We start from the raw sequence: 27,715 nt of genomic DNA on the forward strand, positions 1-27,715 counted from the left end.
GGGACTTGTTTCTCATTGTATTCTTGGTTTCAGGTCATATTTAATCAGGGAAGCTTCATAAGAACAAGTGGTTAATTCACAAGGGGAGGTTATTGTACTGTAACTCATACACATCTTTAATACTGTTATCTGACTTGGAAGCCAGTGCTGGTATGCAAAAAATGGCTAATCAAACAAACATGTGAAGAGTAGAGTAGCTGCAAGAAGCACAAAGACGTGCTACAGCATAATACAAATGCTGTAATTTTCTGTAATGTGATGGAAAATCTTTATGAAGATAAACTTCCTCTTCAAGAGCCCAGGGGACTCAGTGCTTTACTGTGACTGACAGGCAGATTCTGCTGTTCAGCTGTGGTCCCATATAAATTTTCACTTTGAAAGTTAAGCCCATCATTTTGTCCTTCACTGTCATGACAGCAGATTTTTATCAGTATCAAATTATCACACAGTTTTGCTTCCAAGTTGGTGGATAAGTTGCATTCTTACAAGGTGACGCAGGACAAGCTGAATGGAAGCAAGAGTCACGTGACGTGCGATGGTGATTCCAGATCGCGTGAGACATGTGGACACACTGAAGCTCCCCCTTTGCTTCCTCTTCTTCCCCCCTCCCTCAATTTTGACCTCCCCTGCTCTTGGTCACCTCAAGATTTGGTTGTGCTGTCAGTCACGGACATGCGGTGCTGTGAGAGGCAGGACGAGTCACATGTTGGACTAATTAAGTATTCACACAGTCACACCGCTACACACAAAGTCTTTCCCTCGCTGGCTGATGTGAGCTTGCCGACTTTGGCGGGAAGCCTTATATTGTTTTTGCTTTTCCTTTTCCATGGAGTCATTGACACGATCAATGAGAGGTCCCAAAGCCTGATCCTGCCTCTCTGCCAAATGACCCCAAGTGCAAAACTGTCAAAAATCCTACAGACAAACAGGGAAAAAGTCTTGTTATTGTCTTGTTCTCTGACATCTGTGCTTGCTGTTACCGTGTGCAAGCACACTCTCACACCATCCAGGTTGAGATCAGTGTTACGTGTCAGTAAGTTGGTACGAGTGGCAATTATTCACTTTTATAAGGGAGCTTTGCATCATACTAAAAAATTAAAAGGGGATATTTGGCGGTGGGCACCTACAGTGCAAGAAAAACTTTGGGTATCTTTGGAGAGCCTCACAAACCCACACACTTGGGCGCTGAGCAACTCTTGCGAACGGCTTCAAATTAAGGGCAACTGTAAAAGTCACCATTACACTTTCTTTGGATTTAAAGCAGCATCGCTGTGCCAAACCAGGCTGCCATGCCCACTGACGTCTGCGGCAGTCTGAACCCACCAGCACGAGTCTTTTCAAGCCTCTCACCTCTGCAAACACGCATTATTTCAAGCACATCTGTCCAAAAGACCATTATTCCCATGTCTTAATTTACACCATGTTAATTTTCGACTCCACGCATTACACAATATCCACTGAGCCTCTGATGTAATTGTTTATACTAGAGTCATATAGAGCAGAACACGCTATGCTATAGGCTTTCAAGTTGACCTGACATGTCTCCTGCTTCCTTGTTTGTGTGTGAGTGGAGAGGCTCTGCTCTTCTCCTTTTTATCCACTTCTAAAGGAATGTCACAGTTGCTCTGCCAACACTAAGCCCCTGAATGTGTCTGAAGAGTATCTCTAACTCAGAGCTCATACCATTGCTCATTTTGTAGCTTGGCACACACACACACACTCCCAGAATGTACTGTAAAGACATGCAGACAAGGCAGAAACAAACCACAGGCATTAGATCGAGCAGCAAAGCACGGAGTACATGTGCTCGGAGAGGATGAAGTTTTAGGGGGAAAAAAAAAAAGCTCATTTGTGATCAGTGGGTTCCATGTGCAGGGAGGTTCAATTGTGCAAATTATGCATGGTGTAAGAAAATCAGTCAACAAATGCAGCCTGTGGCCATGGTATGTAAAGTTGGCCAAGTGCGTTTCCTCTCCCAGATGGTCCACATATGCATCTAACTGCCATTCCACTGAATGCTTTTCTGACAACAGAGGGCCGAGAGGGGAGGCTAGTGCTCAACAGGTCGGCTCGGCTCATAACATGCAAATTAAAACATTGACGATGGATTCCTCGAGTCAGCCTTAAAAGCATTTTCCAAGTTCCTCTGTCGTTATGAAAAAGGCTGCTATCACCGCTCAGCCACGAGAGGCATTTCATTATGACAAACTGTATGGGATACTCTACAAAGGAAAGCAAGCAAAGGAAGATAAACTGTCACTGACGGTGGGAAAGCTGTTTACTAAATAGCACGTTACAAATATGCAGAGGCATTGCTGCATGAACTAATGCGTTAGGATACCTACGAAGCCTCAAGGGCCAAAGCTGAAGTCATTCAGAACCCATTTATCATCCCAGGTTACTCAAGCCCGGCACTGGGCCTGATTGAGAAATCCAAGAGTGACATTTCACAGGGGTGAGATAATTTCTGCGACTCCCATTATTTGAAATTAGGAGCACTTTAATGAATGAGCAAACCTGCACTGGGAGGACAAGACATCAGCACCAGAACACTTTTGCAGTGACTTTTTTTAAAATGACACATGTGGAGTCACAACATTTTTAAGGCCCTGCATCAGACCTGAGCATAGACGTGAGCTGTGTATGTATCAATCACCCGCCACTCTTTTGATGATGCCGTGTGATGCATGATCCTTTATACCCACCAAGACTGGAATGCATACAGTAAACTTTCCAAACAAATAATCTCCTCTTAATGGCCCTTTAAATTCTTCAAACCCAACTCACAGCAACAGCGCTGTAAATGCTTACTCTTAAACAAATCTACTAAACAGGCCCTCGGCTCTCACAGACTTCACCCTGTCTTCATAAGCTCTTACTAAAACAACAGAAAGAAATTTCTCTATCACTACATAAATAACGCTTTGGCTGTGCAGCCAGATGGACAAGTACAGTTGCATGTTGCCGACCTGCTGGCAAAGGGAGCGTCAGAAGAGGTTGTGAGAAGTATCGTCATGGGACAGTTGCTCAACCAACAAAGCGGAGACGGACAAGATACATCGGTAGTAACGTTCCCAGGAAAATAACCGTGCAAACAAAATACAAAACTGGCCAGTGAGGGCCTGAGGAGATATTCCTAAAGCAGAGAGAAAGTACTTTATAATTGCATGTGGGGAAATACCACAGTTAGAAACAGTGATGTGTGGAACGCCTGACTGATTAGGCACCAATGAAAACTAATAAAGAGCTTCTTATCAAGCTTTAATCCAATATAAATGTAATTCTTGAGATGAATTCGGGAGGACATCAACAATTGGTGACGTAATCCAAGAAAAATTGTCTGGGAGACAACAGGCATTTGCAATGCGAACAAATAAGCCGTGTTGGCTGTGTGCATATTGGGTGGGCTGAGTCCAGTGTGGGGGTGATATCAGAAAGTTTCCGTTGCAGACAGTTTATTTTCCAAGATCTTGAACGCTTGACGCAGAGAGCCGGTGGAGGGCAGATTAAATGGACTAAGAGGAAAGATAGTTGAGTAAGAATAGAGAAAAGTCCATAATTCACATTTTTCCTGCATAAACAAGTGTGTCTATTATGTGCTGAAAGGGATGCCGAATGCCTCCAAACCGATGTCAGAATACATATTCGCTATTTGTGTGTGTTTGTGTCGGCGCGCACACATGCGGTCGCTCTCGTAATTGCGCACATATGAAGATGATAAACATATTTACATACAATCATAGTCATGCATATTCACATGCAGATGCTTCCAGTCTCTGACAGCTCAGAGGACAGGTCTGAGCTGCGGTAATGAAAGCCACATGTGCTCCAGAAGACTAAACCTCTTCAGAGCTCATCTTCTTTTGGCTAAACACTTTAATCCTCACCTCAATCTATCAGTCTCCTTTCTCTCACAGAGCTCTCTCGGTATGTGTGCAATGCGAATGAATGCGCATATAATTCTCTGCGCGGCAGTGAGAGGTGGTGTACGCGTATGACATATATACGGCATGTCCGCATGAGTTATCGGTCCTTTCCGTTCTCCTTGCTTTAGCCTGTCTCTCGTCTGTCCTCCCCGTGTCCACTGCACGCTTCAATTTCTCTGCCTTTCCTGCTTTTGAAGAAGACAAGTTCACTTGGTGCGTCTTCAAACAATGGCCGCGATATGAACCAGAAGATGAGCAGGAAAAGAAAAGCAGGTGTACTTCTGCTTTTTAAATCCTAGAAAGATTAACTGAAAAAAGAAATTCTGAGTTTTTAGGTGAAAAAAAAAAGAAGTGCGTGTGTTGAAATAACTGTTTTCTTATGAATTACAGGGGCTTTTTTTCCCCCAGTGATGGTATTAAAGTGAATATCTTCATTTATTTCAGATTTTCACAAACAGTCTAAAGTGGTGCGAACACTCAAGCCCACCACCAGCATGTATTTTCTGCAATCAGCAGCCACAACTCTCTGCTGGCCTGCTGCCACGCAGGTCCATATGACTGCCAAAACAACTCAGAGACATGTTTCTGTGTGGACCAAAATGTTACATGTATCTCAAATTTTCCGAGGAGGATTTTTGACTACATTTTCCAATACTTTTCATCATCATGTTTCAGTGGAAGAGCCACAGAAAAGGCGAGACTCTTTACACTCAGCTGCCAGTTTTTTCCAGTACGCTTATCTATTCATAAACGGCTCCGCAACAAATCCCGCTGCGCCTTCGCAAAGACTTTTTGGAGACTTCATGTTGTAATGCTGAGTTGTACTACACTGCAGTTGCATCACAAGGTTAAGCCGAGCAGTGGGCTTACATTAACAGGCTCACAATATCAATTTCCGTCTTTCTTTGTGGTTGGATGGCAGTTGGCAGAGCTTACTCAGAAACTCAGTGTACTCAGCTGTCCTGAATAGCACAGAGACTGTTCAGCAACAGCTTTCCTAAAAGCTAGTGTTGGACTTTCTTACAGAGAAGTGACACCTGATGCCTACTTGTCTTCTCCTGAGATGTTAATTTCTTCAGATTTGCGACTTGCTGCCAGCCAGCCATTAGTTTTTTCCTTTAGTCGTTGCTATTTGCTCACACATACCTATTTTATAACATTATGAGCCTAGAAACTAATAAAAGCCCGACTGCCACTGATGCTTTCGACAGACAAGCTATACACGAGCAGTATTTCATCCATCTGCTGTATGAGATCTATAGTCTGTTAAATTGCTTACAGATCCCAATGGCTCATATACGTTTTCATTGCTCAAAGGCCGAGGCTCGCTTTTGTCAGCTTCTGACAGCGTTAGAAAATGAAGACAGACAACATGTTGTCTATGATCTTCAGTGTTTATTAATCTTGGAGAGTCCACTGGTAGGCTGAGTGTAAACACATTGCAGCTCTCCCACACAGACACATCTTTTCTCAAGCTAAAACAGACCATTGTAATCGTACAAAGAAATTACACCAACAGCAAAAACAGTAACCTCTACGTTTCTCGTTAACTGCGTTCACGTTGCCTGAAAGTGACAAGAGGCTGGTCGGCGAGAGCCAAGTTTCAGCAATAACGCTATGAGTATTGATTCCACCTTCGCTTGAGGCAGCACAAGAAAAGGGCTCCAACAGCTGTTCATAAGGAGAAAGTTCCTCCTTCCACCTTTCATTGTATTGTCAGAGCTGGATGCTGACAGACTTCACAATTAGTGTAACATTTACAAGGTCTTGCATGAGTTACGCTGCAATTCACTGCAGTCACGCTACTCACATAGCCAGCTGCTGTTCTCCATTACTGCAAAGGCAAGGTGCATATCTGAGGAATGCAATGTCACTGCTTGACTTCATCAGAAGAATGAATGGCAGCTCTTGTTATGTGAGCATGCATCTGAGATTAGCTGACCAGTGTTTGCATTTGTGTGTCCTTAGAAAGACAATCCTGCTCTTAATATTGAAGATTAATGAAAAACTAAAAACATGTCAGTGAATTTTCACGTGATAGTTGCATGTTCTCTCTGCAGCACAAGCCTGCAGACACTGACCAATGGGATGGATTCTACCTGCCGCTGTGTGAGTCTTACTTACAGGTGAACTGTAGATATACATTTGTGTATTAATGGAGGCTTCATGCTTGTAAGGCTTCAGGCAATATTCCTCTGATGGAAAGGAAAGCAGCTCTGATGGAAACCAACATTCAAAGCTTTGTGAACAGCCATGAAGCGGAACATATTACTGCTCCCCTGAGGCTTTAAGTCTTCTTTTCCATTTAAAAAAAGCATCTTAGCTAAACCCCAGTAATGCACTGTGAGTATTTTCCATACAACAAAGATTAGTATGGATTCAGAGCGGAGCACTGATCTAAAACAAACACGAAAGGAGCTTTTTAAAACATTTCTCACTTCCCTTTTTCTCACCAATTTAATTCCTGCCGTGTACACGGTGAGGAAGAGAGGGGTCTTAAATGCACACAAAAGCGCAATATTTCTCCAGTAATGCTCTGCTGCGCCCGGCCAAAGTCAACTTCCACCAAATGCTGGATATTAGGTCATTTTCACAAAAGTGCTTTCCAGCTTCTCTGGTTGGAGGGTGAGGGTGTGGCACTCCAGAGGGACCCCGCTCCATGTGTTATCAGGACTATAGAACCATTGCTTGGTCCCTTATCTTTCTAAACACAGAGAGGTAGGCTGCGATTGTATCAGCGGTGCTTGGGGGAAATTAAATGATGGCTAAATTTACTAGAGCACCAATGCGGTGCAGACTAAAATACAGCAAAGGAAAATATTTATTGTACAGTATCGGAGAGAAGGGCTGTGGTAAATTTCAACACGGAGGTTTCCAGATATTGTGAGGGTCCAGCTTTACAATAACATTAATCAGTGCTCTGGCACCACTGCTTGGCAGGCGTTGATAGCTGTTTGCACTCTGCCAATCATCACTCCTTAATCCTTTTCATGCAGCAGAGGTAGAGAAATCTGTATGTATGATCCCACCCAGTCAGGATTCCCCAGAGAGATGCCAACCCCACCACCACAAAAAACCCCAGGGCTGATAAGGACAACCTGCTGACACCCGATCAATAGACTGTCTCTTTAAGGACTGGGTGGGTAAAGGTAATGCAGACCATAGAGTGACTAGAGTTCCTTCCTTTCAAGACCGTCCAACATGGTGTAAAATCTCCTTGTTATTGCAATACTGCATCATGTGGAAACAGAGCAAAAATAGTGGGTTCAAAATATTTTGTGAAAGTGTAGATTAGTGTTAGCTCCATGTAAAAATCAGAGTCTGTTTTAATATCAGTAAAACGATAGAATAAAAACCACAATAACACTAAAAAAATGTTCCAGCTTACCTGGTTTAGGGGCTTTTCCACCTTGTCCTGTTGAAGTCAAAGCAAACATAATATGCGGGGACTGTGTGATTATCTGATTGTGACATAATTTGTTAAACTGTTTTAACACAAACGGACAGCTATGACTTAAGATGCCGAAATGCTTTGCCTGATTATGTGTAATGACAGCGGCTCCTAAAGGCAGGTGCATTGCTGGTCGACAGCTAAATCAATTAAGCGCAGTTGCTTCATACCTGCTGGCAATCCTGCAATGACCTGGCCACCTGCCCCTGGCACGAATAGGCCTCGGCCTCCACCTCCTCCTGCATAACCTCCTGACAGAAACAGCAGATGATGACAAAAGTGATGACAACATTAATGATAGGCTGATCACGGTCGCACTGCTGTGTTTGTTTCTGTAACGATCTCGTGTCATGTCGTCATTTTGTCTTCATCGTTACCATTTGGAGATGGCTGTTAATTATCACGGTAATCATTGTTAATGACCATATAAGAGAAAACTCATAATGCCTTCCAGCAAACAGGCTTATTAAAAGCGGTCAGCCCTCAAACACATTGTTTTACTGCCTCAGCAATATCCCTTGGATTTAATTAATCTTAGCTTGTGGTGGCGTGATAAGGAAGTCTCACCAGTTGTTTCCCCTTGATCCGGCCGAACCAAATCCGAGCGTTGACAGGGAAATTTGTCTCAAGGACTGCAGTCTGTTTCTTATGGAACTAATGTTACACTGTTGCATGCTTAATGTTGTAAACTTAACGTGCGCATAGCCCTCAAATAGCATTAGCATAAAATATAGCAAAAAAAATGAAAAAGGTGCACAAGGTCAAACTTGTTCAGCAAATGGGAGCTGAAGCCCTGCCAGGGCACTACACAGGGTGTGTAAAGCTGCTGCTAAAATTGTGTGTGTGAGTATCTGCTGCTGATGTGTGAAATGATAATCATCAGACTGAATACCTGTGCCTGCAATGACACTACTTTCTCGATTTATAGAAACTTACATGGAAAATATCGCTGATTTAGGCTGAGCCGAATGAAAGACTCTCTTCAAAGAGCGGCCTAGATGATGCTGAAGCTTATTAAAAATGTATAAATATTAATCAGTAGCTGGAAGACAATGAGTTAAACCAAGTTGAATTCATCATAAAATCGCCTTGATCCATGCACAGCTCCATGAGGCTAAAAAACAATTCTTCCAATATACATATTTGAAGAAGACTTTTATGATATAATTTTGTTTAATTTGTCCACATCACAGACAGAGACATGAATGCTCCGGTTCATGATAAACCAGATGCAATTCTTGAGAAGTTATTTTTATTTTTTGGGGGGGAAAAGTCATAAATCAAAAAATCTCTTCTACTCACCTGCAGCTTTAGCTGGTTTATAGCCCGCAGGGAACCCTCCAGCAGCCCCTAGTAAAATAACAGTCATACAACTATTGATTTATGGTTTGCCTACATGTAGTAAGGTAAATCACAGTTTATCATCATGCCAGCTGACTTGTGTCATAAGTTCTCTCAGGACACCAGGAGTGTCTTGTGGCATCTTCTGAGGGTTACTACATACTTGCATATAAGTTTTTATATCATGATGAAGCACGGTCACATAAGTCCGCTTGTGAGGCTCAAAATCTGTGTTCCTTTTCCAGAAATGACAATGCTGCACATGCATACATTAAGGTATATGTTATAAATCACTGAATGCATGTGCTTATACATTGATTGTATGCAGTCAAGTTTTTGCAGTCTGGTGAAAAATCGAGTATGCCCCATGATTCGATAGCTTATAGACCCAACTTTAGCAGCAATAACTTGAAGTAATCATTTTCAGTGTGACTTTATCAGCCCCTCACATCGTTGCAGAGGAATTTTGGCTCACTCTCCTGTACAAGGTTGCTTCAGTTCACTGAGGTTTGCAGGCATTTGTTTATGCGCGGCTCTATTAAGGTTCCACCACAGCATTTCAGTCAGGTTGAGGTCTGGATTTTGACTGGGTCATTGCAGCACCTTAATTTTTTTCTGCTTCAACCATTCTGTTGTAAATTTTTTGGGATCACTGTCCTGTTGCATGACCCAGTTTGAGCTAAGCTTTAACTGTTTGACAGATGGCCCCACATCTGACTCTAGAATACTTTGAGACAGAGGAGTTCAGGGTCGACTCTGTGACTTCAAGGTGCCCAAGTCCTGTGGCTACAAAATAAACCGAAATCATCCCCCCTGCACCACGGTGGTATGATGTGTTTGATATGCTGTGTTTGGTTTTCAGCAGACACTGCTGTGCGTTAGGGCCAAGCATTTCTACTTTGGCTCGAAGGAAATTGTTCCTGAAATCTTGTGGTTTGTTCAAATGCAGCTTTGCAAGCCTAAGCCATGCTGTCATGTTTATTTTAGAGAAAAGACGCTTTCTTCAGGCAACCTTTGGAAATGGTCACACTTCCTCATGATTAATTATACGCATTTGATTAGCAGCACCTGGCTCCTCCTTACCTTATTAATTCTTCTGGAGGCAGTAAGAGTGTGCTTTGACAGGACTGCATGAAGTCATGTGAAAACTTTCTTTTTCATATGAGTGTATATTTTTGAGTACATACAACAAGAGAAAAGGATGATTACATGTCACAAACATGCACATTTTCACCCTTGAAAGACTTTTTGGGTTAAATATTTACTCAGTTTCAGACTTTCCAGTTTATGCTTTTGACAGAAACAGTGACTTTGTTTATAGTGGCTGCGTTCTGGATGTTTTTTTGTTTTTAAATTGTGCAGACACTGGGTGGATGCTCTTTTACCTGGAAAGAATCCAGTTCCTGTTCCACCGCCTCCTGGTCCTAACCCAGCACCAGGTGGTAGATACACACCTGGAGCACAGATCAGAAAAAGCAAGAAGTTATCTTCTATCACAAACACATGTGACACTAACTAGAAATATGGGCATGCAGCCATTTTTTTTTTAAAAAAGCACATTGCTTCTAATAGCATTTCTAAACAAATAGCTCATTTATTGGACAAACACTCTTAAACACTTCCATCATCTGTGACCCATTTTAAGTCCACCCTCAAAACTCATCTGTTTAAAATTGCCTATTCTTAAATTTCTGTATGTTTTAACTTTTATCTTCTATTTTTATCATTGTGTATATTTCCAGTTTTTATCTGTTGTACAGTGTCCTTGGGTGCTTTGAAAGGCGCTATTTAAATAAAATGTATTATTATTATTATTATTATTATTATTATAAAGCAAAAATGGAATCCGTCCTTGGTATACACATCCGCCCCAGGTTGCAGAAATTAAATGAAACGTGCACACAGCCGCTGCAGCCGAATCCACAGTGAAAGGGAAACTATAACTTTGATGAGGAGAAAATTCAAATCGTTTTCATACTGATGAGGTACTGCAGTTGGAAACTTTCTTTCTGAATCCTACTGCACCACTCTGGATACCCACAACCCCCACCTGCATCCCCTAGCCTTATTTTTCGGCTGATTTTTGGCTGCAACTGTGAGTAACTCCTGAGATGGTCGTTCTGGATCCCAGACATGGTGGCCTCATGTGTGCAAGGAACAACAAGAGAAATAAAAAGAAATGGAGACTTAAAAAAAATGACTGCAGTTGTTCTGGGAGGACTAACAGCTAAATCCAACGGGACCGGTGAGCTAAAGCCAAAATTACAAGTAATATTTTTTGAGGGGAAAACCTGGTTTATATCACAAAAACACAATGTAAATGAGAGAATGTGGCTGTAAGACCACTATGTTTAATGGCTCTTATATGTGTTGGAAGGCAATTTAATTTAAAACACATGTCAAAGGCGTTCATGTGTTTATTAGAGAATACACTTTGAAAACTGGGCTTTCGGTTCCGTCCACTGGGTGAGGCCATTAGAAGAGGAACATTACAAGGTATTGCTGTCCAAGCTGGATGAATCGAAGTTCATCACACATGGCACAAAAAAACAAAACCAAAACCAAAACCAAAAAACCCAGCCCATGCATTTTATCGAGTACGCCAGATTGAAGAAAACGCTAACAACCTGTGACATATTTTTGATTTGTGCAACTATTATCAGTTTTGCAGCTGAGGCTAATAAAGCAGTGCTAATCAGTGGGGGGAACTAGTGAAGTGCACAGTCCTAGAGGATGATGCAGGAACCACCTGGACTGGAAGAAGAAGATATTTTTTAACACACAGCTGGATTATTAAATTACAAGCAAATTATGTATGAAAATCTTTAATTTAAATGTACTGATGCAGCTGTAAGTGGTTTGCAGTGAAGCTATGGACAATAGTGTCACACTCATTCGGATACTTTGCAACTGTGCTGATAGTTAAGGGATAAACACGATTTTTTATGATGAAGAGATAAAATGTTGTGTTGGGCAAAAAGTAATGCGTCAAGAAAGGTCTTATAACCCCTGTGGTTGTCTGCAGTGTAGGACAAATGATAGGGTCTCTCTTAACTTATCCTCGCTGGAAGGATCAGAGTGCTGGACTGATCACATTTCTTGAGGTTTGGCCTTACAGACTGAAACAAAAAAGTGCTTTGTAGTAATTTGAAATGCAGTGCACATGTTTGTCAGTCTCCATTAGTTTGCCCATGCCCGTGGCTCCATGGCATAGAGCTCAAGTGCAAGGCACTACACAGTGGACGCACAGTTATTGTTCTCAATCTTGCGCCTTCATTTAGCAATCAAAAGGAGGATTTCCTGTGCTGGCATTGTAAGTGAGGCAGGACGGACTGCGGGTCTGCTCCAGTTTTCCTCCTGCTTAGAATCCAGTCGTGCTACTGTACCACATCCACAGAGTGCACCGGGTTCACCAAGACCGTGCATCCAAATAAGGCACAAACTGACCTCTGCCAAGTGCCCTGACCTACGTCAATAAATTTGAAGATTTCTTCATGATTTTCTTAATCATCACCATCATCATGTGCTTATGTTCCTCATGAACTCAGCCAGGTCATGGGAATGTGTTGGAATGTGTGTGGAGGACAAGACTGACTCGGAGAGCAAGCAGGATTTAGACTGCACAGTCAAGTTTTCTGGGTGTTTGTGACGTGCATGGTGTTGAGAAAAGAAGACTGGTGGCCCCGCAAAAGCCCCTCTCCCCCTTTTTTTTTAAGAGTAAAAGCTAAAAGGTAATCATAACAAATATAATTTTATGTGTAGAAACCTTCTTGGTACAGGTTATCTCCACTGGAACAGAAGAAGTTGTGACAACTTCGGATAAATAAGAAGGGGAAAAGAAAATATTAATAAATTACTGGCTGCTGTGTAGGGAGAAATAAGCTTTCTTGGTATCAGTTAAATGTTAGTGACTGTTACAACCTAAATAGGGTGCACAGACTGTATTTTTTTCTGTAGGGTGCTCTGTGCATATTAAGAGGGTGATGATGTACATGCACTCACAGGAACCCTGGCAGCAATTTTGACTTGTCACCAGTTTCACTTTGGACTTGAATGTGGTCCAGCTGTGGGACTCTTAGTCAATGGTTTGTCAGTAAGCTAGTCATCAACAAAGTACAAAGTTCATTATCTGGGGACGAGATCCTGAGACTTCCTGTGGTATTTTGCATGCTAATCACAGAAGACGATGTTAAGATTAAAGCACAAAATTCTAGTTTTCTCTTCATAATGGAAGATGGAGCTTGCCTCAGTGTGGTTCACCACATTAAATAATTAAGCCTGCCAGCAGGAATAGCTATTGCTGCATCACTTTTGAGTGAAACATAAAGGAGCAACATTTAGAGCAATCACTCCACCCACCACAAAGGCAAAGACATAATAATTCGCCACTTTCACCTAACATGGTGTCTAAGGGCCTGCCAGATATGAATCACCCTTACGCCACATTTTGGAGGCAGGGGGACTGAAGACAAGCAATGAAACCTGTCAAGAGATGTCAAGAAAGTTTTTGATGTGGTGTAGCCAGTAAACTAGGCGACTCTGAGCTACACTTCAGTAGTTAACTTTGCAAAAAATAAAGACAGAGAAGGAAAAGAAGTCACTTTTGTACTGTCTGTAACCCTCAGGATAATTGCAAACATCCAAACCTCACATCCAAATCTACACAGACTGATCAGTCATAACATAAAACACAGCCTATTATCCTTATTTTCACCTCCATCATTTGATTCTTGGACTGTACGAGAGGATTTTTTTCATCATTTACACAATAATTCCTATCCTGAGGTTTTGGTGCACACAGCTTATCCACTGTCTGAAATAAGCTGGGTTTTTTTTTTTTTAGCACTTTAAGCAAACATTCTTCTGATTGGCTGCCTCTGATTAACAAAAGCGCAAGCGGGACTACTGTGTGAGATAGACCTCAAGCATAGTTTAGTCTGTCTGTGTAGGTTCTTAGTCATTCAAGTCATAGTAGTCTATGGAGTTTAGAAAGAAAGTGACTGGATGTTAATTAATTTTCGTGATGATGTTTCACATCTTTATGGAAGCCTGTTTCCACCACAAAGAAAAAAAAGGATCCATAACTCGAAATTTTGAGAAATAGACTTAACTCGAAATTTCGACTTATTAACTCGAAAGTTTGTCTTACTAACTCAAAATTTTGGAAAAGTACCTTGAAATGTTGACTTACTTTTCTCAAAATTTTGATTTAATAATTCGAAATTTCGAGTTATTAAATCGAAATTCAGTAATCTACATGAATTACGTAATTTCTTTGTTACCCGGAAGCTGAAGCCCTCAGCTACAAATGCTACAGCTAAGGTACAAGTATTACAGCCAGTCATGAATGCACAAAGTGTGGCTTCACAAATGACAAATTCCTTGTGTTATTAGCTGAATCACATGGTGTTACTATCAGCAAACGTACTCTCGATCCGGCTTCGAGTGCGCATTCCACGTAGCTTACTGATGGGCAGAGCTTACTCGAAATTTCAAGTTAATTTTCTCAAAATTTCAAGTTGATAAGTTGAAATTTCGAGTTATGGATCGGGATGGGTATCGAAACCCGGTTCTTGTTGAGAACTGGTTCCCACTGTTTCAATTCCTTGGAATTGTTTGCCATTTTTGCAAACGATTCCCTTATCGATTCCAGTCGCCCCGAATAATGTCACCACGTTGCGGAGCGTCATTTACCTGGCAGGAAACATGGCGGCTCAAACGCTCAAAAGTTTGGTTATACTTTACGAGAACAGATGACAACAGGGCAACTTGCAATACTTGCAAAGTAGATATTTTCATTTAAGGGAGGAAACACTACGAATATGCAAAAGCATTTGCTCACAAAACACGCGATGACCTTAAATAAATGTCGTGTTTTTAATTCTGCTCCGGACTCATGAATCTCAACCCAGCAGCAGCGGTAACGTTTGCACGTCCTCTCCCGTTAATGCGGCAGGTAAATAATCAACTAACAGTGCATATTATGTTAGCGCGATCTGCCTTATTACAAAACCTGCCATTACTGTGCATTTAGGTGACCATGATGAGAGAGACAGAGTCTGGCTGGCTCAGATGCTGGCAGCTCTCGCTGCAGTCTACCGGTAGCGTCTCCTTGCAGGCCAGGATAGACAAATGTCACCGAGCAGTGACTAAGTTTGTGGTAAAAGCCTTGCACCCATTTGCCACAGCAGATGCCCCCGATTTTCGGTAAGTGAATGTGTTTAATTGTAGGCAGGGACATTACTGGATATTCTTGTGTAATTGCCACAGAACAATTTATGTTATACTTTGTTATTGCTACAGAAGAATGTTTATTTTATTATTTTACATTTACAATTTTTTTCCTGGGGACCCTGTGACACCCCATTGAAGAGCCGTAGGCTGGATCTCTTAAGATCTCACTGTTGGGTTTGTAAGGCCATGTTACTCCTAAATTTCTATCTTGTTCAAAGAGAAGATATAAAACAAAGTTCTAAGCTAATCGACCTTAGTGTTCTCCTTTTTTAAAAAGAATCAATAAAGAATCGAATCGTTAAACAGAATCAAAAATGGAATCGGAATCGTGAAAATCTTATCAATACCCATCCCTAGTTATGGATACTTTTTTTTTTAGTGGCGGAAATGGGCTTCCATACCTCTCAGCTAAGAGGCTTCTTCAGTTCTAAAACCAAATGGTGGATAGTCCCAGGTATTTATACCCTAGTGGGGATTGTCACTTTCCTAATGGGGAAAAGAGGATTTTTCACCAAACCCACATACACTCCTGTGCAATCCTCCAAGAGCTTCTCTGTGCATCGCTGGAGGAGTATGCTTCTGCTGATTGCTGTTCGGCTAACACTGGGGCCAGAACAGGGAAAAGAGCGACAAGAGAACTGGGAAAAAGCTTCAAAGATCTAAAAATTCACCACAGAAAAAAAACAATGGCTGCAGTGACCTCCAGTTTGCATGTCAACGTATCCCTGTGGAAGATACTGAACCTCATGTTGCTCGCCGATGCATCCACCAGAGCTTAGAAAAACAAGTAGATGTAAAAAAAAAAGTGCTTGTATGAATGAGTGGAGTTCTCTGCAGCTCTGCCAGTCTAACAAAATGCTCACTAGGTTAATTGCTGATTCTACATTGGCCGTACTGTAGGTGTTGATGTCAGAGTGAGCGTGTGTCTTTGTGTTAGGCCTGTGTCAAATAAAGGACCTGATCTGAGGTTACCTAGCCTCTGGACCTATGACAGCATGAATAGGCTACAGCTAACTCATCACTCCTAGCTAAGGGAAAAACAGCTAATAAAAAAAGTTTTTGGATAATCAAATTGTGGAGTGGTCCCTCTTGCTGCCAAAACAACTCCCAGTCAGCATCATAGACAGGGGAGACAGGGGATCCATAGGGCTATCCTGCGCTCCCTGACACTGGGATATAGATTGTGGTGTGGGGCCTTTCTGGGTCCAGCTTTTTCTGATGTTTCTCACAGATGCTCAATTGGAAAGGGATTTGGAAGTTTGGAGGCCAGGTCAATGCAAGGACCTAAGATTCCCCAGCAGATCATTGTACTGCAGCAAAATGCTCAACATTATTCACTTCAGCTACAGGGACCCCTGTGAGTAGCTTAACACACAGTTCTAGACTGTGTTGGTGCATTTATGTATCCCATTACAACATGTAGTGTTCCTCACCCTGTCATGTATTCTGTTATTTTAGTGATTGGCAACATTTCCTAGACTCCCTAAGAGAGGGACACGTTTCTTACAAAGGTGTCAGAAGTGTCATTAGTCAGATTTTTGAGATGAGTCTGTGGTGGCCAGTGCGATCCTCTATGCTGTTGCATGCTGGGGGAGCAGGCTGAGGGTCGCAGATGCCAACAGACTTAATAAACTGATCCGTAAGGCCAGCAATGTTGTGGGGATGGAGCTGGACTCCCTCAAGGTGGTGTCGGAGAGGCGGATGCTGTCCAAGATAAAGACAATGTTGGATAACACCTCCCACCCACTCCATGACATGCTGGTCAGTCACAGGAGCACGTTCAGTGAGAGACTGAGATTACCGAAAAGCACCACTGAACGACACAGGAAATCATTCCTGCCTGTGGCCATCTCCCTGTACAACGCATCCACTTAACACACTGTTTGCTGCTACAGCTACACATGTTTCTTTTCCAAATATTTATTTATAAGTGACTTATGTATGTATGTATGTATATATATGTATATATTGTACTATTCTTAGTTAGCGTATTGTCTGTCTTGTCTTAATGTTGGTTTAAAATGGAGCACTGTAACAAAAAATAATTTCCCCCAGGGATCAATAAAGTATTCTGATTCTGATTCTGATTTTTATTACTTTTTAAAATAGCCACTGTTTTATAAGACAGTTTCTTATCGGTAGCTCAAGGCGCACCACTTATTTTAAATGTTTGCTTCCAGTCTTATATAAATCACAGCCAAGTTGCAGCTGTGTGGAAGAGCTCAACCTCACATTATTTATATTTTTACATTATGCAAGGAAAATAATACTTTCTAAATTTGTGTATCAGCAATGAGGGTTGCTTCAAGCGTGAAAATCTTGTCAACACTTGACATTCAAACTCTGACGAGAGTTGATTATTTCGTTTCCAGGGAATTTGCATTTGCATTTACGGAGAACAAAGAGGACAATTTGTGAAAAGCCTGAAGGCTTAGATAGAAATCATTTTCACACGCGTCCACATATGTGGACGTAGTGTTTTGGGTTTGCCTAATTCCCTTGTTTTGAGTTTCATTAAAATGACGTAGTTCACTAGACACAAGCTAACAAGTGGAAAGGCCCACATCCAGATATGTTTAGCTTTGCCTAATGTCATGTTTTGAGTGTCAGCCTGGAAATTAAAAAGTGACATGTTTATCAGCTGTTCAGCTGGCAAGATAATTTATTTGATGTATTGCCTGAGCATCAAAACTGGCAGCAAAGCCTTCCATTGTAATTCATGAATTTATCACATATTATAGCCTAAGTGGAAAATGTACACTGGCTTACACACTTGATTTTTATGAGGATATGGGTTACTGGGCCCAAAAATAATGACTGGCTCGTAGTGAAGGTAGGAAATTGTAAGTCAGATCTTGTTTTGTTACTAAATCAAACCAAAGCCAATGACAGTTTTTTCCATAGTACCACCCAAGTTAATGGCAGTTTTTACAATTGCTCTTTGAAAGATCTTAGTCTTACTTCATTTACAACAAGCTGGGTGAGTAATGTGACATTTCCCTGACCCTGTGCTGTGGCTGTTTAATAATTGGTCTTTGGAGTTGATTGAGCAATTTGCCTGACTTGTGCATGAAAAACACGCTTACGTGTGTGAGTACACACACACACACACACACACACACACACACACACACACACACACACACACGTGACCTCGTAAACAGTTAATGAAGGCATTCCCTTTGTAAAAGGCTTACAGAGCCATTACCATTGTGTTCACAGTGCATAGTTTGTGAAGTATTGGCAGATCTGGACAGTGTTTACATCACATTTACACGATTCTGCGCCTGTATTTCTATCGCTTTAGATAAAATTTCAAAATGTTTTGGCAAACTAGCAGCTGTTTGCTGTATTCACATCATGTATCCAAAACCGCTGTCCCAGAAGAGGAGGTTTGGTTCTCTCTTTATGGAAAGCTCTCGTAGCGCAACCCAAGGAGCACTGCAGTGAAGCAAACACTGCGGTTCCTGGCACTCTTACATCTCCTGTTATCAGACACATGACAGCTGGCCAATCAGTCAGTCATTCCACTATTTTTGCACTATTTTCCAAAGCATGTTGGAAAAATGTGAGAAGCAGTTCAGAAAATGAAAATTTTCAAAGATAAAATCTATGTTAGTCTCACCCCCAAATGATTTCAACTTCCCTTTCTACGGTTTCCCATCTTGTTTCAGTGATTGAAGCGAAACATAAGCATGTGGTGAGCAGAATTTTAACAACTCACAAGACCAGATTTCAGTCCTGTCAGGGTTCACCTTCTGGTGGCTCTAGTGTAGCTTTCTACTGGAAGCTGACAGGGTATCATTACAAGATTAGGAAAGTCATGCCTTTGAAACCAAACATGGGTTTGGAGCAGCTGCTGTGGGCTCTCCTGTGTGAGGATTGCAAGCGTGAGCATTACGGAGGAAACTGGGCCGTGGTTGGAGATAACCATCAACCATGTGAAATCACTACAAGCTAATGGAACAAGTTGTTCATGTTGTGACTCCCCTCCAAAATCTGATTTATGTGATTGTTGGTTCCACTGGTTGATACAGAGTTACAAATGAAATGTTAAAAGGACCATAAATGACTAAAATCATTATCCACTGTTTGCAATGTTCCAAAATGTGTCCCCTGCATTTCTTTTGACTTGGTAAAAACCAAGTTAACTGATGGGACACCTGAACATAACACCACTGTGAAGTGTACCAACTAACTGGGCAGCTGTAGCTACAACTGTAGCTGCCTCCACCAGTGTGTGAATGTGAGAGTGAATGAATAGTGGCATTGTAAAGCGCTTTGGGTGCCTTGAAAAGCGCTATAGGAATCCAATCCATTATTATTATTATTATAAAATGTAGTTTAAGATATGAAAAAGTTTTGTTTCTCAAAATGTGTTGTGCTTTGCAAAGAAATCCCCTATAAAGTAATGAAAAGGAGGGTTTTCACAGGACCCACCGCAGCATTTCAGTCATATTTAGGCATAGACTTTGGCTCATTGCAACACTTTTGTTTCCATTCTTTTGTGCTTGGGATCACTGTCCTGTTGCATGGTCAATTGGAGATTAGGTATCGGAATTTCAGGAGCGGGACCACGCCTCCAAACATGCTCCTTCCAGTTCTCATCTATATAGGTTCTCCCAGTTCTACAAGCTGTTCATTCTCGTTTATGTGCCCCACCCTCCCTTACCTTTTCAATTCTTTAACTTCTTCACTTCTATTTAGTACATGGGGATCTGCCAGGCCCAGGAGCAGCAGCCAGTCCCCTTCGAGACTTTCCCCAAATTGCAGCTCAATTCATGTCCAAGCATTCACCTTTACATACTAAAATGCTGTCAAACTTAAAATCAGGACGTGGGTCCAGCTAGTGAAATAATGGGTTTTAGCTGTCGGACAGACGGCCTGACATTTGACTCTAGAATATTTTGTTGTACAGAGGAGTTCATGGTCGACTCAGTGACTGCAAGGTGCCCAGGCTCAGTAGTTGCAACACAAGCTAAAATCATCATCTTTCCACCAGGACTGTGATTTTTGTGCTGATAGCTGTGTTTGGGTTTTACCAAACGTGGCGCCATGCATTATGGTTTGCAGACCTGTAAACCTAAGCTGTTCAGGTCTGAAACTTTAACATTGAATGTACTAACTGAGGCATGTACAGTCTGAGATGTTGCTCTTGGGTTTGTTGCAGTCTCTCTGAGGATTGCACAGGCTGTCCTTGGTGTTAACTTGCTGGAACTGATCACAATGCTGGAAGATGGCATTGTGTTAACACACACACCTGAATGCTTCAGACCAGCAAACTGAAAAAACTTCTGCTTTTATAGACATGCTGACATTTACCCCCCCCAAAAAAAAAAAAAAAAAAAATCAATCACAACACAGGATACATTGTTTCACCGCAGAGGACTTTGATGATTTTGATTAACCTCATGTGATGCATTTGATTAAAATTATAGTTTATTTCCATTTTTTCCTCATCAGCTCATCCTCTTTTGTGTCTTTTTAAATAAAAAATAGTGCTGCTGTGGTGTTTGTTGTAAACCTAAAAGAAGGTTGTTGTAAACCTAAAAGAAGAAGTTGGACATCAGCTGTGGCGGCCGAAGATGAAAAAATTCCTGACTGGAGCCACTTCAGATTGCTGGCCCGGTAAGATTGCACCTACCAGCTCGCAGCCTGGTGAGGGCTGCTTGCATAGTGGCTGGAATGAATCATCGGAGATAATGTGCCTCTTTGTTGAACACTTGGCACTCCTCGATTGCAGACCAAACATCTGACTGGAAGATGCTCAGACTGACATTTACACACAAAGAGTAAGAGCTAAACAAATTATTGATATGTTTTTGTAACAGTGGTGAGAAGTGACTACTATCCAAAATCTGTAGGCATTTAAATCGTAACACATTGGGTTTGCAAAGCAGTGAGTCAGAGAAAGAATTGGTTTCCATTAAACTGTGTGCTGGGTTTATAAAGTCAAGACTGGTAGTGAAAAAAAAGAAGTGCAAGAACTAAGAGGTTGTTCCCTGGATATTAGCAGTGCATTATTCTTCAAATTACATAATGCGTATTAAAACAACTCATCCATCCCTAACCTCTGCTCCGATTTGTGTAACCTTCTTAACAGTAGTTATGATAAAAGAAAAAAAAGAAAGAGCGATAGGAAAGCCAACATGTTAGTAATCGCTCCTTGCTTTGTGCTTTGATGCAGAGAGTGACTTTGCAAAACCTCTTTGATGTAAAACATGGATGGAATTGTACAATTCCCTAACACTTTCTCAGGAAATGCGCCAGAGTGGGACATGTATACATGGAATAAAAGTTCTTTCACAATAACAAATCAATCAGTGCTTGTAACTAAACAGCTTCTATCCAAATGTGTACTGAATGAAGTCACCTTGCTGGAAATTACACCAAACCGCTCAACGTCAACAAATTAAAATGCTTGTGTGGCTCCAGCTAGAGAGAAGCAGAAGAAGAACCTTGTTGGAAAAATCTCCCCCCCGCCACCAAAAAATCTGCATCTTGTTCAGACGGTACTTCAAATAGACTGCTTCAGTAATTGCAGAGTAGAGCTGTTGAGCGCTGGGAGCACCTATATGTCACATTAATCCAGTATACTGTGGTTGGCAACCCGCCCCACCAGAGGAGGGATTAAAGCCAAAGAAGTGTTCACAGCACATGCTACCAATAAAGTAGTGCATCGAGTTTAGGTACCCACCAGTAACTCTCAGGTACTGCTGCATGTCAACACTGGTGTTTTGGCTTTTGCATGGCAGTCCACTCTGCAATGCATTTAAGTTCACCTAGAGCCAGGCGACTGGCACCGATTAATGTATTATATTCCTCGAGGCTGATCATGACTAATGCCAAATGAGTGGAACTGGCTTCCAGCAGCACTAAAGAAAAAAAAAAATCCCAAACTCCTGAATTCTTTGGACACTTTGAAGGAAGAAAACTACTTCCCCCCCCCCTTTTTATCAGAGCTCAGAGCCAAGTCCTGCCAATCAGAGTTGTGCCATTAACTCTGTCCTTGTTTGTCCTTGAAGCCAAGCTCAAAACGTGGCACAGGCCAGTTAAATTGTTTTATGGTCTGTGTGAATGCAACATATGGACTGAGGTACTTGAGATACTTAAAACCATAGCTAGTGTTCTATAGGACGCATTGTTTAAAAAGCTTCAAGTTGGTCCGCCTCTTTCATCACATGAGGGAGATCCAAACAAACAAACTATAGTAACTGTATGTTTCCTCCAGTACCATTTCTCATTTACATTTGTTGACTGAAGTTATTCAGAGAGGGTTGTCAGTCCACCATAATTCAAAGCGTGAATTTGTCAGGCACAAGAGGCATTTTCTGGGCAGAACCGTTAAATGGGTGGATTGGGTGTTAATGAGGTTCGTGTTACTCACAGATAATTTACCCTTGGACTGTGCCCAGAAGGTTTTTTCAGGTTAGAGTGCACAGACACAGATGGAACTAGTTTGAGCACCACAGAAATGTTTGAAATGGATAGATTCAACACTCATCTTGAGATCAAAGTTGCGCTGCTAAGCCAATATTGATATTTGCTGGCTCCTTTACCTGCTATATATTTTTCATGAAAGTATCTCAAAATCTCCATAGAAATGCGCCTGGCACCGAAAAGACATGATGGATGTGCCATGAGGCAGAACGGATAAAGAAATTCTACAATCAGATGAAGACAGCTAGAAAAAGTGAGACTTTACATGGACAAAATATTTATTTTAGGACTCTAGCAGCATAGCCATAATGCACCTAAAAGTACACTTGGACACTGGGAGATAAGGAATATAAACAGCTGTAACTTTTAAGCAAATAAATACAACAACAAATGGACTACAGCATACCCAGTCCCAGATGCTTGACATGTTTTCCAGTTGGGGACTGAATAACTCAGAATCTCAGCCAAATCCCAGACTAAGAAGCAATCAAAGCAATGCAGGCAGAGGAGAGAAAGCAAACTCACTAGCTGAATGATAGTGGGAGGCAAACTCTCTCCCTTTCAGTCTGAAACTGATAAGTCTCAACGACAAACTGCACTTGAAACTAGCTCCTCGGTTCTGTACACACATGCTACAAGAGCTGCAGAAAGCTTTTAGAGTCACTCTCACATTCACTCTGTCCAACGCAGGAGTTCATCAGGAGTGAATCAGAAGTATGTGTTTTTTCCTGAGTAGAAAGAAGAGCCAGCTGGAGCCTCCTCTTACATTTTTTGGATTGGATCTGCAGCCATATAAACATAAGCACGCATGTGGATAGGTGTGCACACAGGAGCCAGTTCAAGTGTTTGAAATGCACTAAAACACATGCATGTGAAGCGAGTTCGGAGACTTGAGGGGCGTCTTGTTATGGTTTACTTTTAGATTGCACAATAATAATGATGCAATAGGGGAGTGCAATCATTAAGATAAATATGTGGCATTTAAAACTTAATATTTAAATGCATGGGACAGAAGTGTGAAGTCATAGACAGCATGTACGTGCACACTTTTTGCGAACATGAAACATAAAATAAGAACTCTTTTCTATATAGATTGTATTGTGGGAATTAATAAAAATCAAATGAGCAGCAGTCATCAATAAATTAGCAAACCAAGCATACTAAGCAATATAATGCAGAGCTCTTTTTAAATTAACATTTTTATTTTGCAAAAGTTTAACATCCGATGCAAACAATATCAATTTTAGTTATTATATAAAGCCTTTATATGTACTTCTTGCTGCCTTGTGGCTAATAAGCATCAGCAGACATTTTGATGACTGAGGATTTTAAGTTTAGGAACAAAACTTTTTTGCACCTGTTCTAAACCTTTGATTGATGCAGCAATAATTATGACTCCATTCACCTGCGGTTATGCACTTACCTCCTTGAAGAGAGGGTTGAATCAGTGCTAAGAGGAAGAGTCCACAGAAGAGCAACAGAATGTTTCTGTTAGCCATCTCGCTCCAAAATGCACCACCCCTCTCCCGATCAGCTGGTTTTATTCTCTTCTGGCTAATTACCACTAGCCCCGAAGTCTCAAAGAGTGATGAAAAAAAAAGAAGCAGGGGGAGGGTGAAAAAAGGGAAAAGCTCAACGTAATTATGAGAGGGCAAACACTCTGGTTCAGTGGATCACTTTGCTTTATTTCCTCGTCTATGTCTGGTGTTGCTGTTTTTATTCTGGTCACTCCTGCCAGCAGCACAGACGCTCCTGCCAGCAAGGAGAGGGAGAGAGAGAGAGAGCGAGAGACATACAGGCAGATACAGAGAGGGAGAGGGAGCAAGAAAGACCCCATCCAGAAGGAATTGAATTGACTGCCAAGCATTTGCACGGATACAGAGCATACTTATTTGTTACAGACTGAGGAAGAGCAAACAACAAACCCAGATAATTACCTGCGCTTTGTGGCTTTAATTTTCAGCTTGTTGCTTTTCAACACTTGCAGTGCCACGATCTTGCAACTCTTTTAACCAAGCAATCACAAAAACCTGAGGATAGAGGGTGAAAAGAAACACAGCAAGAGTCAGCATCTTTCCACCAAATATAAGAGCCACATATTAAAAACGTCCCTGGTTCAAAAAACAGCTGGGGAAACTGAAACATGCTGTGCCCGGCAACCCGCGATGCAAAAGGCAGGAATCGTCACTCAAAGATGACACCGTGTGAAGAAGTCAAGGATGATGTTTCTTAGGAGCTAATCGATGTCTCAGAAAGTTCATGAGGACCTCAGTCAATGTCAGGCTTCCGGGTTGATGTAATTGTGCTCCTTAAATAGTGAAGTTTTTATTTGTGCCCCTGATAACTTTGGTCGGTTTACATTTGATCAGCTGTTCAACCTAAATAAGTTGGTTGTCTTCTACGATCCTATTTTTAAACATTTTATTGCCTGAGCAAACCATCCCTGGATCAAATTCAGTTCAGTTTGGTTTGATCTATATAGACATACAATGACTGTCTCGCCACTCTCGCCATTTCATTTGAGCAAGCAAATGGCGAGAGTGGGAAGGAAAAACTCCCTTTTAACTGGAAGAAACTCTCAGGAAAGGGGATCCACCTGTTGGTTAGAGAGGATGGGGGGAAGACAGGAGAAAAGACACACTTTGGAAGAGAGCCCGAGATAAATAATAACTAATGATTAACTGCAAAGTGGTGTGTAAACGCATAGAAAAAGAAAAAGGAGAAGAAGAAATGTTCAGTGCATCATGAGAAGCCACCAGCAGCCTAGGCCTATTGCAGTGTAACTAAGGGAGGATACAGGGTCACCCAATCCAACACTAACTTGATCTTTTGTGAAAAAGGAAAAGGATCACCCTACACTCTACAAAAGGTCCAGAAGGCTGCTACAAGGCTTCTTATTAGCTCATGTGACAAAGTTTAAGGCTTAGTTCAAGATTTTGGTGATCACTTCCTGAACTCAGCATGGTGGCACCGTGGTTAGCACTGTTCTCTCACAGCAAAAAGGTTCTGGGTTTGAATCCACCATGTGACCAGCGCTTTTCTGTGAGGAGTTTGCATGTTTTCCCCATGTTTGTGTGGGTTCTCCCTGTGTACTAACCTTTCTCACATAGTTCAAAAACATGCAGTTAGTGTTGTTAGGTTAACTGGTGATTCTAAATTGCTCATAGATGTGAGTGGTTATTTGATTCTCTGTTTTAGCCCCATGACCAACTGATGGCCTCTCCAGGGTGCACCCTGCCTCTCGCCCTATGGCAGTGGGGACAGGCTCCAGTCTCCCTGTGACCCTGAATTGGATAAGTAGAAGAAAATGGATTGATAGATGGACTCTCTGTACTCTTCACAGTCAATGTTCTGTGTCAGTGAGCTTTATAATCCTTATGTAACTTGCCAGACTTTGAGGTCTACTGACCAAAGTGTCCTCAGTCCAGGCTGAGAAATGGTGCTTTTGAGGTTGTGGCTCCAAGGTGTTGTAGAACTAACATTGGTTGATTTACACTGTTAATACATTTAAGAAGAAGTTTAAAACCACCTGTGAAAGCCTATCTCAGCTGTCTTAGGGCGAGAGGCAGGGTACACCCTGGACAGGTCGCCAGTCTGTCGTAGGGTTAACACATAGAGACAGACAACCATTTCCACTCACATTCACACCTACGGGCAATTTAGAGTTACCAATTAACCTAACCCCACTAACTGCATGTCTTTGGACAGTGACAGGAAGCCGAAGTACCTGGAGAGAACCCAGGCAAACACGGAGAGAACATGCAAGCTCCACACAGAAAGACCCCGGGCAGATGGTGGACTTGAACTCAGGACCTTCTTTTTTTTTTTTTTTTTTTTTTTTTTTTTTGGCCTGTCCCGTTTGGCTCTTTTGCCATCAGAATTGTTGTCTAAAGGCAAAGAAAGATGCCCAACGGATTTACTTTACCAAACTGACCATCCCAGCCTTGCCGTAATGGTCCATTTGATTCACCTTTTATTGTTTATTTTATTTTCACTTACTGAATACGGGACAGACTTGACTGGGGGAAAGAAGGGGAGAAAGAAAGAGGGAAAGAGAAACAGCTGAGAAGAGGGACGGGGGAGAAGGGCAAAAAACAAAAACCAACAGAACGGGCAGAGAAAAAAAAATGCATATATCAATCACCTGGATCACCTGCTGAGAAAGAAAAAAGCAAGCAAGCAGAAGAGAACAAGAGTAATAGAATAAACAACATCACAATGATATATGGGAATATGACAGTAAATACTAAATGTTAAACATTATTGTGCAGCACATAAGATCAACAGAACACAGTGTGCTTTGAGGTAGGAGCCAAAAAGGGTGTAGTTTGTGGGTGTGATCACCCGTGTGTACACCTGTGAGCATGGACGCGCTTGTTTTTTGTTTTTTTAAAAGGTTCCTTCATGTAATAATCTGCTAGAGGGTGTGGGGGGGCCACAGCCCCGTCCTCCAGGGCGTGAAGCAGGTGTGGAGGAGATCAAAACTCCAGACATCCAGAGGCCCCCAGAACACAAGAGACCAAGGAAGACCAACAGAGGGGCAGCCGCGCCACTGTCCCGGAAAGAGCTGAGGAGAGTCCCAGATGAGGGCTCACTCAGCAGCCGCGGAGCAGAAGCCAGGGGGAGTTGCAGTGACGCGCCCGTGAGCTCCGCCGGCAGCCAGCTGCGCCTGAGTGACCGAGCCCCAGGCCGAGAGGCCGGGGGCACCCCGCCTCCGAAGTGGCCCGAGCGAGCCCCAGGCTCTAGGCCCCGATAAGCGGCCGCCAAGGAGTGAGCCGGTGTGTACCTGGACGCCCATCCCCGGACACAAAGAACCACCAACGCACCGATGTCTGAGGGGGTCCGCCACTGGCAGGGGAAGTGGTGGTAGGGGGAGATAGGCCTCCAAACCTTGGAGGGCCTGAGATGTCCCCAGAGAGGTGGCGCCTGACACCCAACCTGACATATAGACACAGACATACAGGCACACACAGATACAAACATCCATTCCCACCCTCATGCTCTCATATGCACTTACTCCACACTCAACCAACGTGGAGACAGACATAAAGAGACGTTGTACACACGATCACACTCCCCAAGCGTACTCTACAAACCGGGTCTAGGTGCCCCCGCCCCTGGAGGGGGGAACTGCACCCAGACCCAGGTGGTGTTTCCCTTTTCCCTGCGGTGGGGGGAGGCAGACCGCCCCGACTCCGCAGCAGCAGGAAGGCTCCACACTCCAGACCGCAGTCGGACGGCCAACTCCTCCTCCTAGTCCTAGCCCCCCTGCTCCAGCAGGTCGCAGAGAACGGGGGTGAGAGAAGACTCCGAACCTCCCTCC

The 27,715-nt window shown here is 42.4% G+C and overlaps 1 protein-coding gene across 1 annotated transcript in view; it reads right to left on the bottom strand.

The window, feature by feature from the left end:
• The window catches only part of elna (elastin a), a 39,604-nt gene extending 15,511 nt beyond the window's left edge, over nt 1–24,093 (bottom strand). The window contains exons 1-5 of the mRNA XM_086260391.1: nt 23,816–24,093; nt 10,104–10,172; nt 8,680–8,727; nt 7,548–7,628; nt 7,315–7,341 (exon numbers count right to left, since the gene is read on the bottom strand). Of these exons, the coding sequence (XP_086116517.1) occupies nt 7,315–7,341; nt 7,548–7,628; nt 8,680–8,727; nt 10,104–10,172; nt 23,816–23,891 (301 nt within the window). The 5' untranslated portion in view covers nt 23,892–24,093. The remainder of the gene's footprint in view (nt 1–7,314; nt 7,342–7,547; nt 7,629–8,679; nt 8,728–10,103; nt 10,173–23,815) is intronic.
• Between the last annotated feature and the right edge of the window lie 3,622 nt (nt 24,094–27,715).

This window comes from Aulonocara sp. 'chitande type north' Nkhata Bay, linkage group LG14 (assembly GCF_057382095.1).
Source record: "Aulonocara sp. 'chitande type north' Nkhata Bay isolate Kocher_YH1m ecotype deep benthic linkage group LG14, A_spYH_male_GT1.1, whole genome shotgun sequence".
Classification (NCBI taxonomy): Eukaryota; Metazoa; Chordata; class Actinopteri; order Cichliformes; family Cichlidae; genus Aulonocara; species Aulonocara sp. 'chitande type north' Nkhata Bay.